The 12,429-nt window shown below is 37.1% G+C and overlaps 1 protein-coding gene across 7 annotated transcripts in view; it reads left to right on the forward strand.

Annotated features, from left to right (window-relative positions):
- The window catches only part of osbp2b (oxysterol binding protein 2b), a 50,297-nt gene extending 46,796 nt beyond the window's left edge, over window positions 1-3,501 (forward strand). For 5 of the 7 annotated variants that reach the window (XM_039803078.1, XM_039803072.1, XM_039803074.1 and 2 more), the window contains 5 exons: window positions 217-312; window positions 705-889; window positions 1,025-1,245; window positions 2,169-2,186; window positions 3,022-3,501. In XM_039803078.1, coding sequence (XP_039659012.1) covers window positions 217-312; window positions 705-889; window positions 1,025-1,245; window positions 2,169-2,186; window positions 3,022-3,164 — 663 coding nt within the window. In that variant the 3' untranslated portion in view covers window positions 3,165-3,501. The remainder of the gene's footprint in view (window positions 1-216; window positions 313-704; window positions 890-1,024; window positions 1,246-2,168; window positions 2,187-3,021) is intronic. The other 2 variants (XM_039803073.1, XM_039803075.1) reach the window with 1 other exon arrangement.
- Window positions 3,502-12,429: the final 8,928 nt, after the last annotated feature.

Here is a 12,429-nt window from a genome sequence, read left to right on the forward strand (position 1 = left end):
CAAAACATTGCTCTGCAGCACCAATAGTTGTCAAAACTCCACATGGTACCTTTTAAAGCACCTGAAAACTTGTTTAAAAAAAAGTATTTTCCTATAACATCGTAGGATCAATCAGGATACTTTTCTGTCTCTGCTGTAAACACACGGGCAATAGTGTTGATATGCTATCATTCTCTCTGTGTGTTTGTCTGTCTCACTCTGTTTCTGTCTGTGCAGTCAGGGGACATTGAGATTGTGAATCACAGGACAAAGGAGACCTGTCAACTCAAATTCTCTCCCTACAGTTATTTCTCCAGGGATGTTCCACGGAAGGTAAATGCTTCCTTTCCACACTTATGTATCAGATCTTGGCATGACGTCATACGATGAGGGGTTAATTTGTCTGATGCTGCCTCCTGCTGGACAGTGCCAACAAATATATTCATACTTACAGTAGTGTAATATAGAAGAAGCTCACGATATATGAGGTCACATTGCAGTGAGGTAACCTCCTTTGGAGGCGTACCAATTATCTAAAAATGGGGCACAATGTTGCCCTCCTTGGTAGTGACTGATATGGGATAAGCTAAAGCGAATTTACTGGTGCCCTACCTAGGGGACTTAACATTAGGAGGAAAGGACATCGGGATACATCTGGACTCACAGAAAGATAGCTTGTTTAGTTTTTTCATTCCCTGCAGTTTATTTCCTTTTGCTCTTTCCAGGTGACAGGTATGGTGGCAGACAGTGAAGGCCAGGCTCACTACATTCTCTCTGGTACGTGGGATGATAAAATTGAGAGTGCCAAGATCATTCAGAGCAGCCGAGGGGGCAGTGGATCAGAGGGCAAGCAGAAGACGGTCTATCAGACGTTGTCCCCCAAACTGCTGTGGAAGAAATACCCTCTCCCGTAAGTCTCATTAGCCTCATAAGGCAAAATGTTGCAATAAATGAGTTAGCATAACAGCTGCAATGTTCAGTCAATATCTTTGATTGTACAGCATCCCACCGTGTAACTCCCTTTAATTTCCTCTTGCTCTCTCAGGGAGAACGCTGAAAACATGTACTATTTCTCAGCGCTGGCACTAACCCTGAACGAGCCGGAGGAAGGAGTGGGACTGACCGACAGCCGTCTGAGACCAGACCAGAAGCTGATGGAGGAAGGGCGATGGGATGAGGCAAACTCAGAAAAACAGAGGCTAGAGGAGAAACAAAGAGCCGTGAGGAGGAGGAGGGAAGCGGAAGCCTCAGACGCTGTGGATGAAGGTATGAAAAGGAGAACAGGAGGTGTGGTGTGTGATAACCACAGAGACAGGCAGGGATGATAAAGAAAGGATGAAGGGAGGGGAAGAACGTAGAGTTGCGAGTGGGAGGAGTTTTGGGGGGTTTCTGTAGTAAAAGTGACATTCATTTTCTGCTTTGACAATGTTGGAGCACTGTTGGGCATGAAATTAGAGTTATATCCATTAAATTATCAGTACAAAAGATAAGCAACTAAATTAGAAAATGTCACTTTTCTTAATTATTATTTTATTAAAAAGCCAAAGATAAAAGATGCTGTACATAAGCACAAGGAGAGAATTTAACAACCCACTGCATTTCTATGAAAAAAAGAAAATCATCTAATCACAGAGCTGAAATTCTGTCAGGTAAAGATTATGCTTTACAGTGACCTTCAAACATGTCGTAGTAGTTTTAATCGGTTCACTTTCAGATTCTAGGCCAGTTGGATGCATTTAGTAATTTTGTTATGTTTTGTCCCTAATTGCAAGAACAATGTGTTTTTGATTTACCAAGGCTTTGATTAACAACTCTAGCTAGCTTCTTTTCCGTAGCAAATGCAACTGAGGCTCATGGGTATCGTAGTATTTAGAGCCTAGTAGGTACACAACAGTTTTGCAGGTCAGAAAGCACGTCGTAACACAAAAGGTTCGGTACAATTAGAAGACAGACTGAACTTTACGGAGAACTCCGCAGTTCATCCTGGTGACGTGTGTGTGTGTGTGTGTGTGTGTGTGTGTGTGTGTGTGTGTGTGTGTGTGTGTGTGTGTGTGTGTGTGTGTGTGTGTGTGTGTGTGTGTGTGTGTGTGTGTGTGTGTGTGTGTGTGTGTGTGTGTGTGTGTGTAGGCTGGATTGTATTCGATGTACCCATGACTTGTCTTTCTTTTCCTCCCTCTATTGGTGGTCAGAGTGTGATTATGACTCTGGTGAGTGGGGGTTGCCCTGTGTCCCTCTGTTGTGCATCACTCCCCACACACACACACACACACACCCCGTCCTCTGTGTGGTCTGCCTCTGTTTGAGAACTGCATGATACCCTTCTCATGTCAACTTCTCCAGAAAATAACTCAGGAAAAAAATGACTTTTTCCTGGATACATGTGACATTTTCATTTAGAAATATGTAACATGAAATAAAATATACAACTCTAAAGTCAAGTATTGTTAATGTGCTATGGTGAAGCCACATTAGCAAGTGATTCATTTGTACTGCATTGTCATCCTGTCTATTCGATTGTTTGTGGGCACTTTTCCGGTGGACTGGCCAAGGGTAAACAAGTTACTGTATGATTTAAGATTCAAAATTGTTTATCTGTAATCCCACAACGGGGAATTTCACAGTGCTGCAGCATCAAGGGATAGGGGAAAAAGTACAAGATGCTTTATTCATCTAAGTTTAATCCACATCCACTCCTCTAGCTTGCTGAGCTGCAATTTCTCCCTCTTTTGACTGGTTTGTGTATTAAGGAGCAGATTAATTATTCAGACGAGGGAGTTCCAAAACTGGGATTATAATTTTCCCATTCACCATAACCGATCCAGGTTTTTGCATTGCACACATCGCGCTCATATGTATTTTATTGAGCTCGGTTCACATTTGGAGCTATCCCAAATGCAGTGCACAGCGATTGATTGCTTCCGCTGTATATGCATATGTATGAAGGCAAATTGATTGCTCAGTGAATTGCCTGCAAGTGTGGCTTTTCCACTAAAGTGCGATTAAATGACAGTGATTGAGTAACACCTGTGCTTCTTCCTGCAGGTAAAGAATACGAAGGCTACCAGCCGTTGTGGTTTCACCAGAGGAGAGATTCAGTTACTGGAGAGACAAACTTTGTGTACAACGGAGGTTACTGGGAGGCGAAGGAGAGACAGGACTGGAGCATGTGTCCTAACATCTTCTAACCCAGGAACTCTGCCAGGATCACTCCTAACCTCATCGGACAGGGAACTGCTCTGCCTCTGGTCCTTCAGCAATGGGGCTTATCTGGCTTATGAGCACCATGTGGACCTTTTATTGAGCATGAGAATGTGTATGTTTCACACACTCTCGGATTACCTCCAAATGTACACTCTCACTCTGTTTTTACTATCGAGAAAAAGAAGGGGCGTTCCCTGAGTCTTTGACACTATACTGAAACAGCACTGAGATCATGTGTGGATGTGAGGTGGTGTTGGAGTTGTAACACCACACAATAAAGGCACCTGCACACTCCTGAAATCAGGTGCTTGATAAATCTAATTCACAATGCACTTTTTCTGTTTTCACCCCATTTAAGAATTTTTACTGATTGGACAGAAACCCATATCAAAGGAGCTCACATTTCTAGACTGACAACTAACAAGGACAACATAAAAACAGGCACATAGAGGCAGAACAGTGTTGAAAACAAATGTCAGTTTTTCAGGGGTTACAAGAAAAGTGTCCTCATCCTTAATTTTATTCAGCACAATTGAGATTATGGCAGACCTACTTTATAAATCTTAAATTAGTTCCCTCTTTCTTTTTCAAGTGCTCATTATTTGCCCCTTTTAGTTGCTTAAAGTGATGGTTCGAGATTATTTCCCCTGGGATTCTTTGCAACCATGACCTCGAAGCAAATCGCAAAAGCTTTTACCTGGGTCTAACATTGGATTTAGCGTTAAGTGCGCTTAAGCGTTAGGCTAATGGATAATGTTTCTCTTATCGATATTCCCCACTAATTATCGCCCGAAATGATACCAAGGTCTTCATTACTATTAGTTATGTACTCAGAAAAACCATGGATTGTAAAGTTTTGGTACACATTAGAATTATGTAAATAACACTTGCCTGCTGGCTTCTGCTCTGCTGTTGTTGTTGTTGTTAAGACGAGTGCTTAGGGGCATCTACACATAACACCGCAAAGAGATGCAACAAAAATATTTTTAAATTAACTTATTTTTTAAAGTAAGTGCTGTAATATAACTAGCAGGAGACAAGTAATAATTGAGGTAAGTTTGGAGACATTACCTTATTTAATCATTAAATTAATAAAATATTTTGTTGCATCTCTTTGCGTTGTAATTTGTAGATGTCCCTAAGCACTCTTACTGCCCTGGTAATAACAGCGCAGCAGCAGCAGAGAGCAGAAGCCAGCAGGCAAGTGTTATTTACATAAACTTCTGGTGTACTTACAAATTTTACAATCCATCGTTTTATGAGTGCATAACCTATTTGTACTACTGTAGACGTTTGGTATCATTTCGGGCATTATTAGTGGGGTAATGTTAAGAGACACTTCGGATCCATTAGCCTCTGCGCTAAGCTATTCAGCTGATAACGCTACGCTACGCTAACGCTCCCAATGTTCGACCCAGGTGAAAAAAGCTTCTGGGGGGGTGTTTGGCTCGAGATCATGGTGCAAAGGACCCTAGGGTGAAATTACTCCGAACCATCACTTTAAGGACGAGGCTAAGGCTTAAAAATGTTGTTTGGAAAATTCTGTCTAATAAATGTTATCAATTATGCAGACACAGAGTTAAAAATTAAATAAATAAAAAAGACATTCAGGAAAACATATTCACATAAATAACTGCAGACAAATAGGTAACATAGCCTAGTAAGATAATGCTATGAATTTTTTTTTACTCAGCTCTTTATACTGTATGAAATGAATGCAGCTTATTTTCACAATCGTCAGCAAGTCAGTTTTATTTTACTTTTTTTTTACTTTTTTTTTATCAAGACAAACTGGGCAGCGCCAGGTCCAGAATGTCATTGGCTGGTGGTAAAACTGTCACTGAGAAAAATTAAAAAAGGATATTTTGAAGTGAAAACTGCTAAAAAGAAATCAAGTAAATAAAACTGGCCAATTCAATCCATAATAATGCTGTCATCCTGACAATAAGCTGGAAGAAATAATGTTTCACAATAATGAGCTGTGTTTAAAAAAAAATATTGGATTACTTCACAATTTTATGGTTATATTATATATTTTGTGTGTTTTTATTAATATGATTGTTTACTTTCCATAACCAACAGCTAATATTTGATTGGGCAAACCATCTTTTTTATACAGCAGAGGCTGGGTTGTCTGAACTGATGAAATATGCAGCAGTGCAGACATATATTCTATTTAGTGTGAATGTTGGGAGTTTCCCTCTAGAATTTAAGTAGTCAATTAGACTAGAGTCCATGTAGAGATAATATATGGCTGCTTATCAATTTCATATGTTGAATATAAATTGCCTCTATGCTTCAATGCATTTTAGTCATCTAAACATGCTTCAGACATCTTCCATTTGTGATTCTGATTGGTAAAATTCTGCAGTAGTAAGTCCTTTAGTTGTAACACGTTAGTGCAATTGCACCAGTAACACACTGAACATCCATATCACTCTAATCTTCATCAAAGAGCTAAATAAGCACTTTTCACTGTGGTAGATCATAGGTAAGTAGTATATATCTCTGTGTTGATGTTGAGAAAATTTCACGCTGTACGTGTACTTTACCTTGTCCTCTGGTGCTCTCCCATAGCAACACATACCGTATCCTTGGTGACCATTTTCAGTGCATCATTGTCCGTGATCATACAAAATAGTATTAAGTCTGCACCAAAGCACTGAGATATTCGGTGATTACCACCCAGTACATACAGGAACATGTTTTCTATATTGGTACTAGCTCCACAGCCTCCGTCAGTCACTAGTTTGTAGCTCAGTTTCCAGTTGGACTACAGCACGTTAAACTGGACCGGTTTCTCTGAGGAGTCCAGTGTGGCTTCAGCTGAAAGGAGGCAGGGCTGGTTCCTGTATCACACCTCTGTGCAATTAGCTCCAGCCACAGATGAATCCCCCCCAGCTACCGCTCCAGCTCAACACAGCTCACACGTGTAGTCCTTTCATTCGGTGTTTGTGGACACGCTGATCTGGGATCAGCTCACGAAGGTAACCCTTAGTCTTTTGCCTTTAATTGACTGAACAAGGGAAAGAGTCCCCTGACCTGTGCACTACACAATTGTTTTGAAAACCAGTTAATATTTTTTTGTAATTGTTGTTAGGAATGTAGAATCCAAGGCTGGAGGTATTGTATCTACCATCTAGTCTATTTGTGTGAATATTTTGTGATAAAAGAATGATATTGTAAAATGAAGAATAATTATACTAATCTGAGTATTATTAAGTTATCTGTACAGTAAAGTCCAACTCTGAAAACTAATTGACTGAATGAGCCTGATGGATTTGCTGTAATTTTAACTTTTAATCCAGATTGATTCTGCAAAGATGGATGTTAACTCTGAGGCACCCTCAATTTGGCTGCAGATTCTTGTTTTATACTTTCTAAAACTGTCTTAACACACTGAAAATATTTTTTATAGAGTACTTGATACTAGCACATTAGTAACCGTGGTTCAGTGATGATTTCATTGGTCAACACATCTGGCAGTTCCTCTGATGTGCAGTTCATAAAGATGTATAAAATGCACTAGAAAATAAATAAATTCACAGAGTGAAGATGTTCAGAATGATAATATGATCTGGTAAATTGTGAGAATCATCTGTGAATTAATGATTTAATATTGAAATGAATGATTGATGCTTTTTTTGCACAAAATATGCTTATTTTAACCATTTACATAAAAGGTGTTAATACCTTGACATGCTCAAAGAATAATTCTATATTTTTGGAAACACACTTTCAGTTTTTTGCTTGCCCAAAAGTTGGATGAGAAGATCTTCTCATCTAACTTTTGGCACGAAAATAAAGGAATAAGCGTATTTCCCAAAATGTAATTTCACTAATTACTGCTTTGGTTCTCCTCTTGTTTATCCACTTCACACAGACTCAAACACCGTTAAGCACGTATATAGATACGAGCTTTTGATATAGGTTGTGTATGCTTAAAATCATATCAAGGGTGTCACATATGAGAATGGACACTGTTGCATTTTTCAGTATTGCTGTTTTGAAAATTGTACAGTTCATTCTGTATCATCATGCTCAGTCATGACATCACTGCTGAATAGTGGTGAAGAAATTGTGATTTCCTTTCTCAGCGATCAATTTAAATACTTTATTAGAGATATACTTAAACATATTGTGTTTGAGATGATTTTATATTTTAGAATACATGTTATATTTTGAATGATAACAGAGAGCTCATCATATGTTTTAATCAGTGCATTTCCAAATAATGTGACCTCAGTACTTGATGGGGACTTTCCTACTGATGTTGCCCCAGCGAGGGCCTGTACGCTATCGGACAGCCAACACAGTGAGGTGCAAATGTGTTAGCACATGGCTGTTGCTTCAAACAGAAGTGTTGTCTGCCTCATGCAGAAGGGGAAAAAACAACCAAAGTGTACGTGGAGAGTGTACTGTAGAGTAAAAAAACCTCTTCATTTGGCTTCCCTTTCTGGGAGGGTTCTAATGTAAACCCCCTCTCATTTCATCTCACTTAATACACTATGGTGTGATTTGTTTTTTTTAGCCTTTGTTTTTACGCTTTTATTTTCTACCTTCTCATGGGTGCCATTATTCTTATGTAAGTGTTTTCATTCTGTTTTTTTATGCATAATGAGCTTGATTTGAGTGCACGTGTGGCACACATTTCCTTCTCATTCGATGCTTCCCAGTTTGGAGGCAAAACTAAACTTATGAAGATGAGGAAATTTTTCTTGCCTTGTCTAAACTGAAACCTGCTTCTTCTCGGACTGTGACTCACGGCTTTGTTGTGAGACAGGGATGTTAATAATCTGTATGATGATGAAAGTTATGAGACACATCACATCAGCGGCCTGGTACAGAAGGTCGAAGGTGATTGACCTGCCTTGAATATTACTCCCCCCAAATACACATAGGTGTATTCAGGTGTAACTGTGGATTCAACTGAAGTTTTGCTTCTTTTTTTAAATTGTGTATTTTCTCCCTTAATTTATACTTGTATAACATTGTCCTTAAATGACAAAGACAGAATAATGAAAAAAAGAAGATAATAAAGTTGTTATTGTTGAAATCTGTCTGCTTTATTTCATCTCTGCAACAGCTGAAAGATGGGGTGGCTTTAAATGACATATTTGACATTGTTTGCCAGTTTTAGTGTCAAAAAGTGCCAGTTAATTAATGAAATAACAGGCATCCCTAAACTTGTTTTCATTCCTGAGGCTGTATACTTCACAGCATTGTTAAAGTGCAATAGTGTGTCCAGGCCACTTTTGAAACCACCAGGGAGGGAGAAGGACTTGTCAGACAGAGACTCTGAAGCACATAATAAAAGTATAAGCCACTATGCCACCAATGCAGTACATTGAAAACAGCAATAGCATAGTATGTCAAAAAAAGCCATTAAAAAGTCAGAGTAGGGTATGTTGAAAAAAGTCATTGTATAGTATATCCAAAAAAAAGTCATTCTATGGTAATGTCAAAAAAATTGATAAAAAGTAATAGTATAGTACGTCAAAAATAGTCATAGTATGTCAAAAAGGTGATAGTATAGTATGTCAAAGTCTGGAAGAACATGCAAACTCCACACATAGTATAGTATGTTTAAAAAAATCATTGTATAGTATACCAAAATAAATTCATAGTAGGCAAATGTCGGAAAATGTCATAGTGTAGTACACTACATGCAAACTACACAAAAACTGCTAGCCCGGACAGGGACTCAAACCTGGAGTTTGCAACTTGTACTTGCTGGTGCTATTTGGAGTGGTGTTAACCACTAAGCCACATACCAGCATGTTGAAAACAGTCAGCAATGTGAAGTATAGTATGTCAACAAAAAGTGATAAAAACGTCATCGTATAGTATGTTGAAATACGTCATAGTATACTGTAGTATGTTGAAAAAAGTGATGAAAAAGTCATAGTATAGTATGTCAAAAAGTGCTGAAAAAGTCCATACAAAAACATCTAGCCCAGACATGGGAATCAAACCTGGATCAGAGTCTACAGTGCTTACTTGCTGGTACTGTTTGGAGCATTGTTAACTACTAAGCCACATGCCACCAGTGCAGCATGTTGCAAACGTCAGCAAAATTAAAGTATAGTATGTCGAAAAAAGTGATAAAAATGTCATAGTATAGTATGTCAAAAAAGTGATAAAAAAAAGTCATAGTATAGTATGTGGAAAAATGTGATGAAAAAGTCATATTATAGTATGCCCATGTCTGGGCTAGCCATTTTTGTGTGGACTTTTTTATGAAAATTTTTGACATACTATACTATGACATTTTTATCACTTTTAATGACATACTATACAATGAAAGTTTTTGACATACTATACTGTGACATTTTTATCACTTTTTTCGACATACATACTATGAAAATTTTTGACATACTATACTATTACTTTTTCATCACATTTTTCCACATACTATACTATGACATTTTTATCACTTTTTTCAAAAATGTCATAGTTATTACTATGTCATAAAAAGTGATAAAAAAAAGTCATAGTATAGTATGTCAAAAATAGTCATAGTATAATATGTCGAAAAAGTGCTGAAAAAGTCATGATATAGTATGTTGAAAAGAGTCATAAAGTCCACACAAAAACAGGTAGCCCAGACATGGGAATCTAACCTGGATCAGAATCTGTAGTGCCTTTGTGCTGGTGTTATTTGGAGCAGTGTTAACCACTAAGCCATGTGCCACCAATGCAGTTATTTTGCAAACAGTCAGCAAAGTCATAGTATAGTATGTTGAAAAAAAAGTGATTAAAAAGTCATAGTATAGTATGTCAAAAATTTTCATAGTATAGTATGTTGACAAAAAGTGATAAAAATGTCATAGTATAGTATGTCAAAAAAAAAAAAGATAAAAAAGTCATAGTGTAGTATATCAAAAATGTTAATAGTACAATATGTCGAAAAAGTGCTGAAAAAGTCATGGTATAGTATGTCGAAAAAAGTCCACACAAAAACATCTAGCCCAGACATGGGAACTGAACCTGGATCAGAGTCTACAGTGCTTACTTGGTGGTGCTGTTTGGAGCATTGTTAACTACTAAGCCACATGCAACCAATACAGTATATTGAAAACAGTCAGCAAAATTAAAGTATATTATGTCAACAAAAAGTGATAAAAATGTCATAGTATGTCGAAAAAAGTGATAAAACATTCATGGCATAGTATGTCAAAAAAGTGATAAAAAGAAGTCATAGTATAGTATGTCGAAAAAAGTGATAAAAATGTCATAGTATGTGACTTTTTTATCATTTTTTTGACAACCTAAACTATGACATTTTCTCACTTTTTGGCAACATACTATACTATGCCTTTTTCATCACATTTTTCGACATACTATACTATGACATTTTTGAAAAAAGTGATAAAAATGTCATAGTATATATAGTATGTCGACAAAAAGTGAAAAAAAGTCATGAATGAATGAATTGAATGAATGAATGAATAAAACCTTTATTGCCCCGAGGGGAATTTGTTTTACAGTCAAGGGAGCCACATTAAACATTAAGCACATACAACAGTAAATAACCATAAACAATAAACAATAAAAACCACACCAAACATCCAACAACAATGAAGATGTAGAGGATACAGAAAACAGAACATAAACAACAACAACAACAACGCAGCAATGGTGGTGACCTGCAATCATCAGTCCAATAGCTAAGATGACTTAATAAATAATAGTACAATTAAAAAGTCATAATATGTCGAAATATTTGATAAAAAAGTCATAGTATAGTATTTCAAAACTGTTCATAGTATAGTATGTTGACCTTTTTTTCATAGTATAGTATGTCGAAATTTTTTTAGAATGTCATATCATGAAAAAGTCACAGTATAGTATGTCAAAAATTTTCATAGTATAGTATGTCAAAAAAAATGTTATAATAATATATAAGCCACTGTGTCACCAATGCAGTACGTTGAAAAAACTCATAGAATGTTTAAAAAAATCATATAGTAGTATGTCGAAAAAAAAATAATATAGCATAGTATGTTAAAAAAAGTCAAAGTATGTATGTCAACAAACATGATAAAAAAATCATAGTCATAAGTCGAAAGAAGTCATAAAAAGTCATAGTAGCCTATAATAAGTCGAAAAAAAGTCATAGGCCACTATGTCGAAAAAGTGATTAAAAAGCCACTATAGTTATGTCGAAAAAAGGTCATTGTATAGTATTTCGAAAAAAAGTGATAACAAAATCATACCCAGTAAGCACACATACGTCGCGGCGACGTATTGGCGATGTAAACAGAATGCATCGGGGATACGTAGTATTTTGGTAGTTTGCTCACTGGCACGACGTCCCCGCGACGTCGCTGCGCTACGTTTCAGCGACATATAGCCGCTCTCTCCGCGACGTATACATATATACATCGTTCTAACGGATGCCATACGTCGTAGAGATGCAGGCAATATACGTCGTTCTAACGTATGCAATACATCGTAGAGATGTACGCTTACGTTGTTCTAACGTATGCAATACATCGTAGAGATGTACGCTTATATACGTTGTTCTAACGTATGCAATACATCGTAGAGATGTACGCTTATATACATCGTTCTAACGTATGCAATACATCGTAGAGATGCAGGCTTATATACGTCGCTCTAACATCTGCTATACATTTTACAGATGCAGTCTCAGGTACATCTTCCTGACATCTGTTATACGTAGTACAGATGTCAGGAAGATGTGCAGATCAATTGATCCTGCATTAATCCATTTAACAAAACTGGTCAGTATAGGTCACACACACAATTACTTTAAATATCTTTACTAAATTGAATTGCTAAAGTAAGATAGATAAACCATACACAATTACTTATAATACATTTTATTTATAAAGCGCTTTTCAGGGTACTCAAAGACAATTTACACAAGTTCAAATCATTATAGAAAAAAGCACACTGTAACACATTAAAATATATTCTTGTATGTAGCTAGATTTGGGGATAATTATCCTACTGTGGTCTATACTAAGGGCTAATGTACAAAAACACTACCTTGTGTTGTCTTCCCGTCAACCTTGAAAAAAAAAAAAAAAAAAGATTTTTCTTCTACACATTTTCAGCGCTTATTTCTACGTCCCATATTTTCTGATATAAAACAAAAGTTGAAAACGGGTCAATTTGACCCGAAGTCAACACAAGGGTTAAAAGCTTAAACCAGGTTTTTTTTTTTTAAAGTCTGAGACTGTGGGCTTCCCCTCAGGCAAAGAGCTGGGGCACGCACGT

The sequence above is a fragment of the Perca fluviatilis genome, chromosome 6 (assembly GCF_010015445.1).
Source record: "Perca fluviatilis chromosome 6, GENO_Pfluv_1.0, whole genome shotgun sequence".
Lineage (NCBI taxonomy): Eukaryota > Metazoa > Chordata > Actinopteri > Perciformes > Percidae > Perca > Perca fluviatilis.